The sequence below is a fragment of the Drosophila navojoa genome, chromosome 3, assembly GCF_054131105.1.
Source record: "Drosophila navojoa isolate 15081-1374.11 chromosome 3, UAZ_NAV_1.0, whole genome shotgun sequence".
NCBI lineage: Eukaryota > Metazoa > Arthropoda > Insecta > Diptera > Drosophilidae > Drosophila > Drosophila navojoa.
The window spans coordinates 13598088-13614836 of NC_142891.1; the positions used below are offsets into that span (position 1 = coordinate 13598088).

Consider the following 16749-nt stretch of genomic DNA (forward strand, 5'->3'; position numbering starts at 1 on the left):
AGGATAAAATTATTAGTGAGTCAAACTTAAAACCTATACTCACTAAACTGTATTTGTTGAAAATTCTTATTTATTTATTAATTCTATTTGTTTTTTCACACATACATTCAAAATAAGTGCAGTTCCTTTCAATGAAAAAGAATTTCGATGTCAGTTACTTTACTTGCGGATTTGCAATTTCGTTAATAGAGAATGAAGATATGCGGGCTATAGAGGCAGGCTGTGGACTCGCAGCTGCTTGTCGAAAACGAATTGGCTTTGAACCCACTCAAAATGGCAGCTTAGAAAGCGTACGCTATAGCAAAATGTAGGAATGACAGACCCGATGGCGTAAGCCACAAGGGGGAAAGATCTCAAATCAACAATATAAATTCCTATATGTGTACGAAGTTTTCAACTTTTCGATTAATATTTCCACATAATCGATCAAATTTGATAATTTTATTCAGTTCAGAACATTTAAGTACTTCAAGTAGTAGAGCCTTTTGCTTTTCTAAGTACCCCCATCTAAAAAAAAAAATTCAATGGACCCTAGGTTAAAGAACGGATCGGATAATTAGCATTTCGCATAACTAATTGGGTTTATTAACAGAGGGTCTACTGTAAAAGAATGACGTGTGCTTATGTGTTGTTTGTTCAAGTGTAGAATGATTGCAATAGCAGGGTTTAGGGTATGTCCCAGTCGGGTACACCTTATTATGAGATCAGAAATAGCAGCCACGCGAATATTGTGTAAATATGATTATTTTTAGACTGGTATGGGTTTCGCACTAAATTTAACTGAGGTAACAGAACAGGGTTGTCGCTGAAGTTGTTTTTTTCTGTTGTCTGGAATAGGGTTATGTTGGTAAAAATATGATATCGTAAATATTTATACAGCACTTATATTTAAATGTTTATTTTTAATAGTTATTTGTTCAAGTGCGTTCGAGGATACTTATAAAAAGGCAAAATTTTCCAATAGGCCTCAGTTTCGATCTATTCTTTCAGCCGTAAAAGAGAAAAATTTGTAGCCATGAAGCTGGCTACCAACTTTTTAATTGGTAATAACATATATAATTGGGTTTTTGGCGATCGGTATTGTTATCTATTGTTGCATTTCCAGTGGGCTTGCTCCTTATGGGACATGCTGATCCTAGTGCCTCAGTTCCGTCTTGCGGATGCCCGCCTACAACTCCACGTTGCCCACCAACAACAACAACGCCGCCTTGTCCACCACCAACAACAACGCCGCCTTGTCCACCACCAACAACAACGCCGCCTTGTCCACCACCAACAACAACGCCGCCTTGTCCTCCAACAACAACAACGCCGCCTTGTCCACCAACAACAACAACACCAAGTTGTCCTCCAGCAACAACTACAACCAGCCAACCCTGTCAACCCACCCAACCCACACAGCCACCTCAGCCGACGCAACCGACTCAACCACCACACACCCAACCCACCCAGCCAACTCAGCCTACGCAACCGACTCAACCACCACATACCCAACCGACCCAGCCAACTCAGCCGACGCAACCGACTCAACCACCACACACCCAACCCACACAGCCGACTCAGCCGACGCAACCGACTCAACCACCACACACCCAACCCACCCAGCCAACTCAGCCGACGCAACCGACTCAACCACCACACACCCAACCCACCCAGCCAACTCAGCCGACGCAACCGACTCAACCACCACATACCCAACCCACCCAGCCAACTCAGCCGACGCAACCGACTCAACCACCACACACCCAACCCACACAGCCAACTCAGCCGACGCAACCGACTCAACCACCACACACCCAACCCACCCAGCCAACTCAGCCGACGCAACCGACTCAACCACCACACACCCAGCCCACACAGCCAACTCAGCCGACGCAACCGACTCAACCACCACACACCCAACCCACACAGCCGACTCAGCCGACGCAACCGACTCAACCACCACATACCCAACCCACCCAGCCAACTCAGCCGACGCAACCGACTCAACCACCACACACCCAACCCACCCAGCCAACTCAACCAACTCAACCACCACAACCAACACAACCGACTCAACCGTGTCCGTGGCAGACAACTCGACCTACCAAACCCTGTCAAACAACTAAACCAACACCCCCTACTAAGCCCTGTCAAACAACTAAACCTACCAAACCCTGTCAAACAACTAAACCAACACCCTCTACTAAGCCCTGTCAAACAACTAAACCTACCAAACCCTGTCAAACAACTAAACCAACACCAACTACCAAGCCAACGCCACCTACCAAACCAACTACCAAGCCTACACCAACTACCAAACCAACTACTAAACCAACTACCAAGCCTACACCACCTACAAAACCAACTACCAGGCCTACACCAACTACCAAACCAACTACTAAACCAACTACCAAGCCTACACCACCTACCAAACCAACTACTAAACCAACTACCAAGCCTACACCACCTACCAAACCAACTACCAAGCCTACACCAACTACCAAACCAACTACTAAACCAACTACCAAGCCTACACCACCTACCAAACCAACTACTAAACCAACTACCAAGCCTACACCACCTACCAAACCAACTACTAAACCAACTACCAAACCAACTACCAAGCCAACGCCAACTACCAAACCAACTACCAAACCAACTACTAAACCAACTACCAAGCCAACGCCAACTACCAAACCAACTACCAAACCTACTCCTACTACTAAGCCTACTCCAACTACCAAACCTACACGTACTACCAAGCCTACACCAACGACCAAACCAACGCCAGGTGAACCCCCTGTATGTCCTCCCATTTGTGGACCTGGTGGTCGCCCTTGTTGGGGTTGTCCTCCACAAAGGCGACTGTGCTTAGAACTTCTGGATGATATCAAAGAACTGCGAAGGATGCTGAAAGCATGCGTCTGTGCTAAAAAGTGAGATCATACGATATTGTGGCTCAATCAATCATATACATATATGTATATTCAGTAACCACATTGTTGATTGCAAAGAAACTAATCGAAAATTGTTGAACAGATATATTATATTGTAGAAATTAAAATAAATCGTCGATGGAAATATTAAAATAGAATATAGAAACTATTCTGATGAGTTTGAAAAAGTTGAGCACTCAGTATTTCAATAAGATTCGCAATGCGAATGCCAGAATAAATGAAATGAGTGCTCTAGAACAATACGAAAGCATCTATGATTCAGCTGGTATAGCTGTACTCGGTATATACGTATGTATATGCAAAGAGTTCTCGTTTTAATTCTCAGCCGGAACACTTTAAAACAATTTTCTAGCCAGCGAGCTTCAAGCGAAGCGAATAAAAGATGCTGCGAACGGGGCACTGACTATTTATTTGCCCCAAATTGCAATGGGGGGAGTGGCAGGTAGCTGAGCTGTGTGAACTGCTGTAACCCCCCCAGACAAGGATGCGCTGTGAAATTCATTCACACGTAACAGCACCGAGAAACCACTGGGAAGAGCTGAGCAATTCTCACTTGTTGTTTTTGTTTGTGGCATGCTAAAGAAACTTTGCCTCATAACTTTACATTGAGGAAGATGCATATGCAACACGTTCAAGCCATTCAGTGTTGCACCACCTTCCGGTCGATGCCAACTTGCAATTGAGTGCAGCTATATGTATACATATATATGTACATATACATATATAGTTCTATAGATATATATGTAATAAATATATTTAAATATACACTGCGCATCATCGGAATAACCATTCGCTGATTTTGATTATATTCTATTGAAAATAGCTGATTTCAGCTACAGTTCTGTGATAAATCAGGGAAAATTCCCATTCTTTTTATTATTAGACTGTGATATTCTTGAAAAAAAATTTAAATAAAATAAAATTACAAAAACCTGATGATTTTTAACATTTTCTTCAATAAAATATATGCATATATATTTTAAAAATATAGTAAAACCTCTTGTTGTTATTTTAAATAAAAATAAATAATAATAATGTCAAAGAAATTTAAATATATAAGTTCGTTAAAAATGTATAAATTATTTTTTTTTTTTAAATTCTATATGCTGAAATTGAAATCATTTAAAAAAATAAAAATGAAAAGTTTCAATAAAATAAAACATTAAAAGTAAACATTAACGATGGATGCGCCATTTTGAAGAATTTTCTATGCTGATGACGAACAGTGTATGTGAGCTTTACACTCCAAGATTACGCATATGAACGTATGTATGTATGTATGTACTTTAAACAGTTGCGACTTTTCCAATGCCTTGCAGTGAACCGAACTCTGACTCATTTGAACAAGGCTGTGAACCGCAGTTAGCTCAGCTCAAACGGCAAAAGTAGCTGATGAAATTGTGCTAGGTGTGAGGGGGGATGGTCGGTCGGGTCGTCGTCAAGTTAATTGAAAAATAGTATTTGCTATTTTATGGCATTGCCCCAAACCCTGTTGACAGTTGAACAACAGAGCAGCTGGCAAAAAGACAACAGTTAGCTGCGGTTGCTTTCGGTCTCTTAACATTTAATTATATGCAGTTGCATGATGTACATTTAGGTGAGGTTTGCTGCTGGCTAAGCAGCAACACAGCGGACTTTCAATAATTAAAACTTTCGAGGAATATATTATGTAGCATATATATTTCTTTGACGCTTGTTCATTTAAAATGCGTAGAATCTAGATTCGATATTGTATCAACATTACATGGGAAAGCGTTATAAAACTAATATTTCATATATTCATTTTATTCATAATATTTAATTAAAAGCTATATAATTTATTAATGTTATCTTTATTATGAATAAAATTTAGTATCATTCAGTTGGCTCATTATTGAAACGTTCGTTTTATCAATGTTCCCTGATTCAAGTCCAATTTCTATTGTGTTGCCTTATATATTCCAAATTAAAGCTGCATTTTCGTTTACATTTCGATAATTCTATGCTTAAAACGAATGATCAGCGTATAACTGATGGCCGCAATTGCAATTTAGCTTCTCTAGCTACACAATTCCATAAGTAACAATATCAACAGGCCTACAACTTACGATATGTTGTAACTAAATTAATGCAAACACAAAAGAAACAAATATTTAATTTGGTAATCTAGTATTCGTTGTTGTCATAATAATACTTATATTAATTTACTTATATTATTTACAATGAACAAAAAAAAATGATATGATGCCAAGCTTTTGAAACAAATTATCAATAATGAGCTGCATAGGCTTTTCAATTCAATTTAATATTCATTTTTGTACCCATTCAAAAAAAAAAAAAAAAAAAACTCTTTTGCGATTGGAAGCTAAATCATTAAATTTAATAGTCTGTGCTTTCTTGTTGATGAGATTCTTCTCCAAGAAATATTTGTAAATGTATTTATAATTATATGTAATTAATTATATATAATTATATGATATTTGTTTTATCGATTTGTAAACGTCTTTGTGATTGCAGCTTTTCAAGCTTGTTTTATACAACCTCCTAGCTGTGACAACAACATAAATATGTTTAACTAACTATTTTAAATAATTGTCTTTGATTTTTTATATGATATAATGGCATACTCTATAAGGAATTTACGACGAACATAAGCGTTCGATTACAACTATTCAACAATATGACTACGATTTGTATTTAAATCATTCTTACACTTCCTTATAATTTATATGAGAACCGAAATGGAGACCTGGTATAATTAGTAACAATGGAAACAAATGTTTAAACTAGGCTTTTACAAATTGTGCTTTTTGCTGCTTATATGTATATAGTCTCTAATCTGAACAAATTCCAACATTATGGAACCGAAAATTTATTTTATAGCTATGAGTATTCTTAGATCTTTATAGTACGACGGTTGAAAAGTTGGCTTAGGCTCTGAGAGCTTCCGCTGGGGGAGCTCAGCTCAGGAAATACGCATGGCTTTTACTCTTGCCATTTTTGCTGATCGTTGCGACGGGACCTGTTGGGGAAGAAAGAGCGTGGGTTTCAGAGATTTTCTGTAATATGTTAGGAATGATATTAGTACACACCTTCGTGTTCCGAGGCTCTTGCCACGCCCATTCGCTCAAGTAGTCGAAAAAGTGCACCCAAATTGGAACGTTCATCCATGTATCTGCTCTCCAGACGCACAACGGCAGATTTTTTGTTTTTCGTCTGCGTATGCCAGACAAGGATCTCGGTGCAGTTGTTGCCGCGCGGTTCAATCTGATCGATGTGTAGCCCAATGCTACGTAAAAACAAATCCTCCTCATAGCCCGGCTTGTAGGGCATATTGACATTCGGATACTGCGCCATATACGACAGACTCACAGCGAAGCCAGCCATGTCGACAGGCCAGCGTCGACCCGCCACCCAAGAGTCCAGAAAGGCCACAACTTTGCCCTAATAAATTGAAAAAATACATATATTCAATTATGATGGCTAGATTGGCATTCGAATTATGTGATATTTACTTACCTCACGCACCACCGGCCCACTGATTGCATATTCCGCTATCAGTCCTACGGGAAACATGGAGACACGCTGGGTGTGCCTAATTTCCGAGAATAATCTTAGATCGTACGTATTGTCATCGTCACCAAAGTAGAGCACACCGTTGGTTAGGTTATGCTGATGCAGCCATTGGAGGGCTGCACGTCGATTGGCCACGCCCCGCGGCGCAGGCTTCGCCTTGCGATACTCACTGGGCATGGGACTGGCCATATGAGTGTAGGGAATACCTGGGGAAAATTTATACAATATATAATAAATAATAATTTATACAGACACAGATAGCTTTGTCGGCAAAGCAGTGACAAATCTACCATTTATTTGAACAAATTAATAGATAATGCACCGGGTAATAAATAAATATTTATTTCTGAACAGAGATAGCTCAGTATAAAAAAAATATTTACGTCTGAGCATAGAAATGATAAGCCAAGAGGTACAACAGACTATTTTGAGGCCGCATAAACACAGAGCTAAGAACTGCTTTTAAAGAATTAACATTGACCGATTGCAACGGAAGAGATATTTGAACAGTAAATTTTACTATGCTTGGACTATTGCTTATCTTAAACTAATTTGAAGATATACTTTTAATGTGTAGTAGTAGTAGTCTTTGAGAGAATTATTCTTGAAGTAGTGTTTACAAGGGAGTTGATAACTCCTCTTAGAGTGAACTACTTTTGGAGTAAATTATTCTTTTCGGGAACCTTTAATGGAGTGAATTATTTTAGTAGCGAGTTCACTTAAAGAGAAATTTTCTTGTGTGCTCTTGAAATAAATTCATCTTAAAAATATCTATTTTTATTATAAAAGTCTTTAGGGGTAAAAAAAAAACAGAGCGAACTACTCTTGCAGCAATCGAACTATTCTTGGAGTCAGCAATTCGTGCATTAAAAACTCTTTGAAGTGAACTATTCTTGTTATGAACAGCTCTTTGAAGTGACCTACTCTTAGAGTGAACTACTATAACAGTGAACTACTTTTGAAATTAACTACTCTTCCATTAATAACCTATCACTCATACTACTCTTGGAGTCACTGTTCCTCGATTGATCAACTCTTGGAGTGAACTACTTTTAAAATGACCTAATCAGAATTAGTTCTTGAGCTGAGTTATGATTAAAGTTTACATACCAAATCCATTAATTTGCGTATCCAGAAACGTATCACATCCCTCCCGATCATTGGCCACCAGCCAGTGGAGTCTAGGCACATGGAGCAGGGTATACGCGAGGCGCGTCAGTTCGGGTATTTGCTCGCGTCTTGGATATGTTGGCGTTACGAAATAGATCACAGGCAGCTGTGCGTAGGCACTACGCGGCTTATCTCCTATATAGAGGCGACGATCCTCATGGCTCTCGCTGCAGATGTGCAGCGATTCATTCAGAGCGTGGCCCATCATACTCCCTGCAAGAAAAACAAATAGAGCAAAAAATGAGACTACTATGGAATTCCATTTATGCGAACTGCCTAAAATTAGGCAAGACTTCTGTGTGTTATTTTCGAGCACCCCCACTGACGTGACCACTGACCTAGAAAATACAGCTCATGATTCGCAATGTGCGCAACACTTTCCTTCTTTTAGTGCTCAAATCTTTTGTGTTATTAAAGCACATAGTAAAAACATATATGTATGTGTGTACATACATATGTATATATGCTTAGCAAATAACCTTTCAAGTTTGTTATAATATTGAATCCGCCTGAGAGCACAAGCGTACGCTATTTATAATTGTTCTCATTAAGTGCAGAATACAATTGGCCTAGCCCAGATATAGCTATATATATATATAAATGCTTGTGTATATACATATATGTATATTTATTTGTGTAATCTTTAAGGCACTTTCATTAGTTCATTCCGTTCAACTGGTTAAACAATCTAAAATAGTATGACAATATTGGGTTAATTTCTATATTAGTCATGTCGCTTTCTACAATCTTTACCCATAAGTGATAATCTGTAATGTCGATTAGCCTCAAATATTAAAGACATACCTCTATCATGTTGCTAATGACGCAATAGCACTAAATGACAGAATGACAATTGTTATATGATAGATGGTCAAAGTGCTCGCATATGCATTTTCATATTTCTATAATAATACTTTATATGCAGCCCGTTATCTGATGAAACTGTATATTATGAACGTGATAGGTATGCAATGCAATTTGAGAACCCATGGAAAATATATAATATATATATTTATATACCAACTTGAGTTCAATTAGGTGCACTTGGTTGATTAAATTTTTCGATTTTTTTTTTCTACTTAGGTAACTTACATCGACTGAGTGCTTATTTATTTATTTATCCATCTATGTATATACGCATAGTGTATTATCAGATTAAGAGCTGCATTGATATGGCTATATGCTCTGATAGTAGTTAATCGAAATGCATTTTTTATGCTATGATAAGAAATTCAGTTGATTAACTAACGTATGTAAAATACAATTTGCGCCGTTTATCATTTACGTGCGTGACTCACTAATCGGGAAAGACTAAGAGTAACGCAATTGAATACGGATGGAGTGCTATGCATGAAATATCAGGTGAAACTAATCTTCTACAGCTGCAAAATTTGACACTAGACTTACTGTTGAAACTTCCTACAGAAAGAAAGAAAACTTACTTATTTTACCTTGCAATTGATAAAATGAAAAATCGAAAATCGGAAAAAAAAACTATATCTTTCATTGTTCAAAAAATTTATAAATGACAAATCTACACTCCTTCTTACCTTCAAGCCATCAAGGGGCGTGACAATAGCAAGAAATTTTGTCAATTTGGAGCAGAAACAGCTGCACCATATAAATACATATAAATTATATACCAACATTTATTATAGCATATAAAAATATAGATCTGTTTCCTTTCATTTCTTCATATATCCAGAGAAAATGATTAAAATGAATATTTTATGATTCTAAATTTCATACTCAACCCAAAGTGAACTGAAGATAGCAGAAATTCTGAATCAAAAATGGATTTATTATTTAATATTTATATGCAATGCAATTACTTTTTATCTAATGCCTTTTAAGCCCTTTCTAAATTGCTTTCCATTAAAGGCAATCTAATAACTAAAAACATAAAAAAGAAATTCAATTACGTAATGGAATCTCGCATAGCTCATTTATGCACAGGTATATTAATTCGGGTAGCTTCTGTTACATAGCATGTGGTTATGATAAATTAGCGTTAATGTGTTTTTCAATCTTCCATAACGGGGGGAAAAGGCCCATTAAAAAAGTCCCTTGATATATCTCTATTGAGTCTGAAACACGCAAGCCGCCACGGCCCAAGATATTCGGACGCCGATAACTTTCACATGTGCATTAACGGTACTAGGTGTAATTGTTCTGGCTGGCAGCCATCTATCAATATCGAACAGTTAGATCAGGTAGACGACGGCTGGTCGAACAGACGAGCGCTCACAATGCCATCCGCTTGCAATGTGAGCTGAATTAAATAGCTAATTAAATATTGACTTCTCCCATGTGACGCGCCAACCGTGTCCCCCACAATGTAAACAGAGCGCCACACCAGGGGGCGCCCTCCATTGTCAGAGGCAAACGCCTTTGCTCGGGCCATGTGACTGTGCCGATGCCTGTGCCTCGGACTGTGTGACTGTGTCTGTGCCTCTTAAGTCAAGTATTTACCCTTATTATGTATAAAGAATCAACAATTTGTGCATACCAGAAACTGCTTTAAATCGTAGCGTCTGCTCAATTATGTATATGCCAGCTCTACGTCTGCTCGAAGCACTTGCGGCAAACACCTGATAAGACTCATATATCACAACGGGAAGCAAAGCATTGACTGCAGTAGTGGTGCGTACAGAGCTAAGGAATACCATTAAGAGCTGACGCTATGCGAATTGAAGTTATGATATCCTGACGGAAGAATCTTAGCTATATGATATATGCAGAAAGGTAGCAGAATACAAGATCTGAGTATGTCTGTATGTTTAAAAGACACTAAATGGAAACAATAATGTAAGAATATGTATATATATATATATATATATTTTAATAAAAGGAAAATATTGTCATGATCAATTAATCGCATATTGTATATATGCCACACTTCCTTATATAATTAATGATTAATCAGTGTGAAGGTGAGCACATTTCGTCATTAGAGTAATTACTCTAATTGAAGCAATGGGAGCTATTTCCCAAGTCCGTTTGGCTTTGGGAAATATTCTTTCGTCAATTCTGCTTGTCAGAAACTATAATTATAATTAATTATAATTAAAATAGGAAGTGAAGAATTCTAATTGAATTGCAGCATTGATAGAGGCTCGCTCACATGATTGTATGCCCAATAGATGATAAAAGTTTCCAAAAAACATATACATATGTATATATGTATTGCCAATGACTATACATCAATAAAACTGCGAATGAATCATTTTGAGTTCTACCCGATAACATTTGAGCATTCACAACTTTACGCTTATCGTAAATTTCAAGTGCCAATAGCTCTTTTATTAAGAGGTTTTTTTTAGTTCTGGTTGACTACGATACATAAACAGCAAAAAGCTTTTTTACCCCATTTGTTAATGAAAAATATCAATAGTGGGAAAATAAATAATTTAATGGAAGTGAGTTTTAAATTTTTTTTTTTTTTTACACTGAACCCATTAAAAATGGTAATGATGTGTAAATGCATTTAACGGGCGGGAGGCGTGGCGTGGCAATAAACAGAAGCGATATAGCCGGAGGTCTGTCCATAGGTATGGATAAATTTATCAAATTTAAAATACGAAAGCAAAAAGATTTTGTTCAACATTTCTAGGAAATTCAATTTTAAGATAAATATATATAAATATATATAATAAAAATAAGGAAAATGGTAAATTTTATATATAAATTATATTATATATAAATTGTTCAACATTGCATAGAAATAAATGTAAATATGATGAAAAAAAAAAAATATCGTCTCATATGGTAATGGACATTTCCATAAATAATGTAATAAAGCAGACAGATTTATTCAAATTTTTTTCAATGAAAATATATTGAAATTTAGAGGTATATTTAATTCATTGCTTCATATACTTATTTAATAAACATTTCCCTTATTCAAGATCCTAAATACATTGTAATTGCTTTAAATAATCTCCCTACTGCATTGTAAAACTTGATTCATTCAGCAATCTGTTATCAGCTCGCTCATTTGCATTCAACACAATAAATTAGTATTGTTGTATATACATATGCTCATATCATTAGTCATTTCCTCTGACCAGACTCGTATAGTCCGCAAATGATATATTTGTATTTCTGTTTGTATTGTTGTAATTTTACTCGCTATGCACGTGCCGTTGCCATCAATTAGCTAAATCGCGTGCAATTTTAATGCCAACTTTTGACTGACTAAATGCATATGTAAATACACAATTTAAAAATCGTAAATTTCTGTGCACACACAATTTGAGGTCTCATGGCGTGTCCTAAGTGCATGCAGTTGGGGAACAAAAGTCATGCCCGAAAACTCGTCGAATTTGTAGGGAAAAACGTGAGTTTGCACTTGCCCAACTGAGATTTGTTTGATAAGAGCACTAAGTGCTATCGATTCGTAGTTCCAACTAAGGAACGAGTATTCGCAACTATAACTCTTAAAAATCCATTTCAAAAAACACTTTGCAATTAAGTCATTAAAAAGAAGGAAAATAATAATAATAATAATAATGTGTATTCGAGTCGCTGTTGAACTTGGAAACAGTTGACAGTTTCCATTGTTAATTGAGACAGAGCACTGGCAAGCAATCAACGCGACTGTGCTCCAGTTAGTTAATGAAACTTTGCTCATAAATAAGTTTTGCTTATGAACTTTATATGCATAAAGGTATCAGTTTAAACAGTCGGTACTCTCGGTAATAGTTAATAGTTTTTATAAAAAGAAAACGAGTTTTTAGGGAAATACGTTAAAATTTAATTGCATATGGGAACAAAAGCTACAATGTGTAAAGCTTTAAATGAAAATTAATTATTAGTTTCACAGAGCCGGTAAACAACGTCGAGATGCAACCATAATAGATAAATATTTCAGATTTTTTTTTTAATTTGCTTTACAGATATTGTACAGACAGGTGCTTAAATATACATTTAAAAATTTATTGTAAAAAAAAAAAAACCTAGCTTTTCAGCATTTAATTTGATTTAAGGTAAATCCAGCGCTTAAGTAATTGAACTAAATTTAGTCTAATTTAGGTTCTGGTAGTCCCTCAAATAAACCTTTCATCTGAGTGCCACTAGCATTTCTATAGAGTATGAGCCTCGCAAATACCTCTGAATGACCATGAAAGCTTTCTTGTGTTCTATAAACAAGTACCTAAACATTTTGCGTTTATGTTTAATTTATATAAGCATAGATTTATATTTTAAAGAAATTAAAAATTCATAGACAAGCATTCAATATATAATAATAATAATTTATCAGCTTCGGGAATCTACAATAAATACTCCTGCCTTGTCTATACATTTGTATAAAACAATAACATCTCCTTCCAGTCTATATTTACTCAACTTTAATATTTGCTCACAAATTCCGTGCTTTAATTACTAATTAACAGAAATGTACACTTTGAACTTTGAATTTTTTAAGTGCGCCCATAAAGAATTTGAAGCAAAGTCTGTTGTGTTTATTTAAAGATTTCTGGTTTTTGTTTTGTTTACATTCGCTGCGAGCATTGTTGTTGGAGAAATTTAGACGATTATATCACCAATATTATGACTTCTGCGAACTGAAATCGAATCTATATAAAAATTATGTCACTCTCTTTGTTTTAGATTCGATTTATTTACACGACACGCATTAATCACGCATTCCACACTTTTGATAAATTTGCTAGCTGGATTTTCAGCGAATTTTCCATTTTAATAGTTTTAATGGTCCATTTGAGATTTTTCAATATCAAAGCTGTTTTACGGTTGCGAAATTGAATTCGAAATCGCGTGCCGATGCACCTAGAGGGAAAATCAATCGATCGATGTCTGACCCGCAACAATAGGCGAAATTATCTAATAAATTACGTATAAGAAATTAAAAGCGAAGAGCTGGAAAATGTGGCCTTGGCATGCACCGTGACTGGAAAATTGTTGCACGAAGATGTGGGTGGGCCACAGGGGTTGGGGCAGAGGGTGGTGGGATGGTGGGGCGGAGGCTTTAGTGTATCGATATAAATTTATTGCTGAAAGAGACAATGCTTAGCCAAATTAGGCCAATTACTGCTAAATAATAAATTCCAACAACGACAACAGCAACAACAACAACAAACAGTTAATAAACCAACTGAGCCAAACGGCGAACCCAACCCGTCAGGTTACGTGCAATGATTGCCTCAACATTTGCTGGGCCTAAGCAGAGCCTGAAGGGGGAAAAGGTTGGGCAAGCGAGGTAAAAGAGTGAGAGTGAACGAACGGCATTGAGCGAAAAGTGTGTGGCAGCAGAAGAGCGGGAGAGAGTGAGAGCGAGAGAGAGAGAGAGAGAGAGAGAGAAAGAGTGAGTGGCGTTTGAGCGTCGAGTGCTTGCTCGTTAGCCAGTTGTTTAGTTTACTTGAAATACCCTTACAGAGCGCGAACAACTTAAATTTATAATGAAGTAGGTGAAGGTTTTTTGAACATAATATTATAAAGTTTATATTTTCAATTTGTTAAAAGCTTTGCGGTATCAAAGCCAAATTGAAACGAGATAAAATGAAGCGAAGCATTGCATTAATATTTAACACTATTGAGACATACAGAAGATATTAGAATGTAAATATAGAAGATCGAAACCTCTATAAATTGTGTCTTGAAAAATATTCTAGTTGATTTAAATAATACAAACAAATTTGAATAAAATAGTATTTTATATTCAATTCATTTCCATAAGAAACTAGCCAAACTTCATATAACACTTTTAAGAATCTAAGCCAAAGTATTCCAGTCACCATTCAAATTGTAGAGTATTAATAGTGCGACTATTCATGATTAGCGTTTTTATCATTATATTAAAATTGCGACTAGGAAGGTGAGGTTACGCCAAAGCGACCAATAAGTTAGCTGTAAAGGTCTCCGAGGAGCACGCTACTAAAACAGTCGTAAAAATTTCATGAAACTAGAAATTTGGCGGCGTGCATACAAATCATGTCATAATACACATGATTTATTTTATATACATAAATGAAATAATAGTTCATAATTCATATTATATGAATAAGTATAATATACTTATTGCTGATATGCGAGCTGAGCTAATTGCAAGTAAATTGTAAGCCAGATTTTGTGAGGAAAAGTTATGCAAAATAATTAATATTTATTCTAAAGATGCTCTTCGTATGTAGTCTTCTTTATTCTTCTTTGATTAATGATAAATAATATATATTTTATACATATATTATTAATTTATTTATGTATTTTCTATTAATTTATTATTAGAATTATTACATTATTAAAAAAATATGCATAATTATATATTATTATTCATATTCAAACGACAAACTCAATTAACAAATCGAAACTCCTCAGAGCCCGCTTGTAGCGTAGCGCAGCAAAGCGAAAAAAAGTGAAAGTCTTGGCTTAGATTTACTTTTATAGCACTCGCAGAAGTTGCAACAGTTGCAATGTCAGCCAGCAGGAGTCGGCGGTGGTCAGCAGTGGGGCAGCTACGTGGAATGTAAGCAATTGTGTCTGTATGTATGCGTGTGCACTTATGTATGTACAAAAGCTGGAAGCGAGTGACGAATAAATACATTGGTATGATAAGACGAGCTGGATTGCTCATACATTTGGCGCCCGATTAGCTGGTCGTTCACTTGTTTCCGTTCAAAAACCAAACAGCAAACAGCAAACAACAAACAAACGAACACAACGAAACACAAACAAAAACATAGAAGAGGCAAGCACAAAGGTATGTAAACAAATCGACTTCGAATCGGGTCTGGCTAAATCGAGTAAATGGAGAGTATGGAGAATGGAGATTTAGGCTTACGTATGCTTCCATGCGTGCTCTTGCTTGCTATTATGGTCGCGTGGAATGGATGATAGTGAGCTGTCGTCAGCCGCGTCGTCGTTAAGCTTAGTTTTATGTGCCGCCGCTTACCTATGCCGTTATGCGGGTCGATGTCTCCGTCGGCATCCTCCGAGTCTTGCGACTGTGGACCGATCACAAAGTAGATCAGAAAACAGGCGGGCAACAGGATCAACATGATATATACAAAACGCCGGTAGCCGGAGTTGCCGGCCCGGCCGTAACGTGACGCCGCCATGCCGCCACCCATCGATGGCAATTCCTCAGCTAGCTGGGGATGGTAGCGTATCCGTCCGTTTGACTGTGACTGCACGTCCGTTTCGATTGTCCAGCGCTCGTCGTCGTCGTTGTTGTGGCCGTGCTCGTGGTCCTGGTCGTGGTCGGCGCGAGGCACGAGTGGTTGATAGTGGGCACTTGGCATTGTGCAGCTGCTCTAATGCGGCGCGGGGCAGCTATCGCAGCAGCTTCCAATGGGTGGCGATGGTGGTGGTGCTGCTGCTGCTGCTACTGTTGGTGGTGGTGGCAACTGCAACTCCAACTGCAACTGAAACTGCGGCAGCTGATGGAAGAGAGGGCACAGATGACGACAGCGCCGGGCTGTGTTTGCCATTTGTGAACTTAAACTTTCTTATTGTTTATCTGTTGTTTTATTGTTTTTTTTTTTTTAGTTTTTTTTTATATTTGTTTTCCTGTTTTGGGTTTTTTTGATGCGTCTGGTTGTCGACCTATCTATATCTGCATATATACATATTTGCAATTATACAATTCGTTCATCGTTACGCGTCGTTCACTGCGTCTTTAATGCTAATCTTGAACATTATTTATATTATTTTCTTTATTATTGGCCAGTTGTCGCAAAGGTCTCTCTTTCAATATATATATATATATACATAGGTGTCTCTTTGTATATACGCAAAAATAAATCACATCAACTCACACAAAACGAACGCCCAAAGCCACAAGCACACGCGATTGAGAGAATGCCGCATGCTTTTTTAGGTGCTCAGCAAAGAGACAAACAACAAACAACACAAGGCAACAACTACTGAAAAAGTGTTGCTTAATATTAATTCTATTACTTATTTCGCCTGCTATTCGCATACGCCTATTTTGTTGTTGTCTCGATGAGTTTGACAGCAACACTGACGCAGCCGATGGCAGCCAGAGCTCCTAACATTTGCCGAATGAAGCGCATTTGGCTCTCTCCGTCTCTCTCAGTCTCGCTCGCACACGCTCTCACGTTGCCCATCA

General features: G+C 37.2%; 2 protein-coding genes across 6 annotated transcripts; one reads left to right on the plus strand and one right to left on the minus strand.

The window, feature by feature from the left end:
• Positions 1–967: 967 nt before the first annotated feature.
• On the plus strand, positions 968–3093 carry LOC108658679 (uncharacterized). 3 transcript variants are annotated; one of them, XM_089257870.1, is made up of 4 exons: positions 968–1043; positions 1106–2156; positions 2229–2719; positions 2780–3093. In XM_089257870.1, exons 1-4 carry the CDS (start codon positions 1016–1018, stop codon positions 2920–2922), a joined length of 1713 nt encoding a protein of 570 aa, XP_089113996.1. In that variant the 5' UTR covers positions 968–1015; the 3' UTR covers positions 2923–3093. The 3 variants fall into 3 exon arrangements, with proteins under 3 accessions (XP_089113996.1, XP_089113997.1, XP_089113995.1); XM_089257871.1 differs by having other exon boundaries at positions 1106–2146; positions 2237–2719; XM_089257869.1 differs by having other exon boundaries at positions 1106–2719.
• A 2487-nt stretch (positions 3094–5580) lies between these two features.
• GlcAT-S (Glucuronyltransferase S) lies at positions 5581–16667 on the minus strand. Of its 3 annotated transcripts, none has more exons than XM_030384499.2 (5): positions 15460–16667; positions 7605–7877; positions 6438–6700; positions 6011–6362; positions 5581–5940 (listed from the first exon to the last, which is right to left on the minus strand). In XM_030384499.2, the coding sequence occupies exons 1-5, from the start codon at positions 15917–15919 to the stop codon at positions 5879–5881; spliced, it is 1410 nt and encodes a 469-aa protein (XP_030240359.2). In that variant the 5' UTR covers positions 15920–16667; the 3' UTR covers positions 5581–5878. The 3 variants fall into 3 exon arrangements, with proteins under 3 accessions (XP_030240359.2, XP_030240360.2, XP_089113462.1); XM_030384500.2 differs by having other exon boundaries at positions 15571–16666; XM_089257336.1 differs by having other exon boundaries at positions 16436–16662.
• Between the last annotated feature and the right edge of the window lie 82 nt (positions 16668–16749).

Coding starts and splice junctions, on each gene's coding strand:
- LOC108658679 (XM_089257869.1), top strand. CDS start 1,016: ATGAAGCTGGCTACCAACTTTTTAATTG. Junction 1,044..1,105: donor GGCTACCAACTTTTTAATTG/GTAATAACATAT, acceptor TTGCATTTCCAG/TGGGCTTGCTCCTTATGGGA. Junction 2,720..2,779: donor TACTACTAAGCCTACTCCAA/CTACCAAACCTA, acceptor CGCCAGGTGAAC/CCCCTGTATGTCCTCCCATT.
- GlcAT-S (XM_030384499.2), bottom strand. CDS start 15,919: ATGCCAAGTGCCCACTATCAACCACTCGTGCCTCGCGCCGACCACGAC. Junction 6,363..6,437: donor GTGGGCCGGTGGTGCGTGAG/GTAAGTAAATAT, acceptor TCAATTTATTAG/GGCAAAGTTGTGGCCTTTCT. Junction 5,941..6,010: donor AAGAGCCTCGGAACACGAAG/GTGTGTACTAAT, acceptor CTTCCCCAACAG/GTCCCGTCGCAACGATCAGC.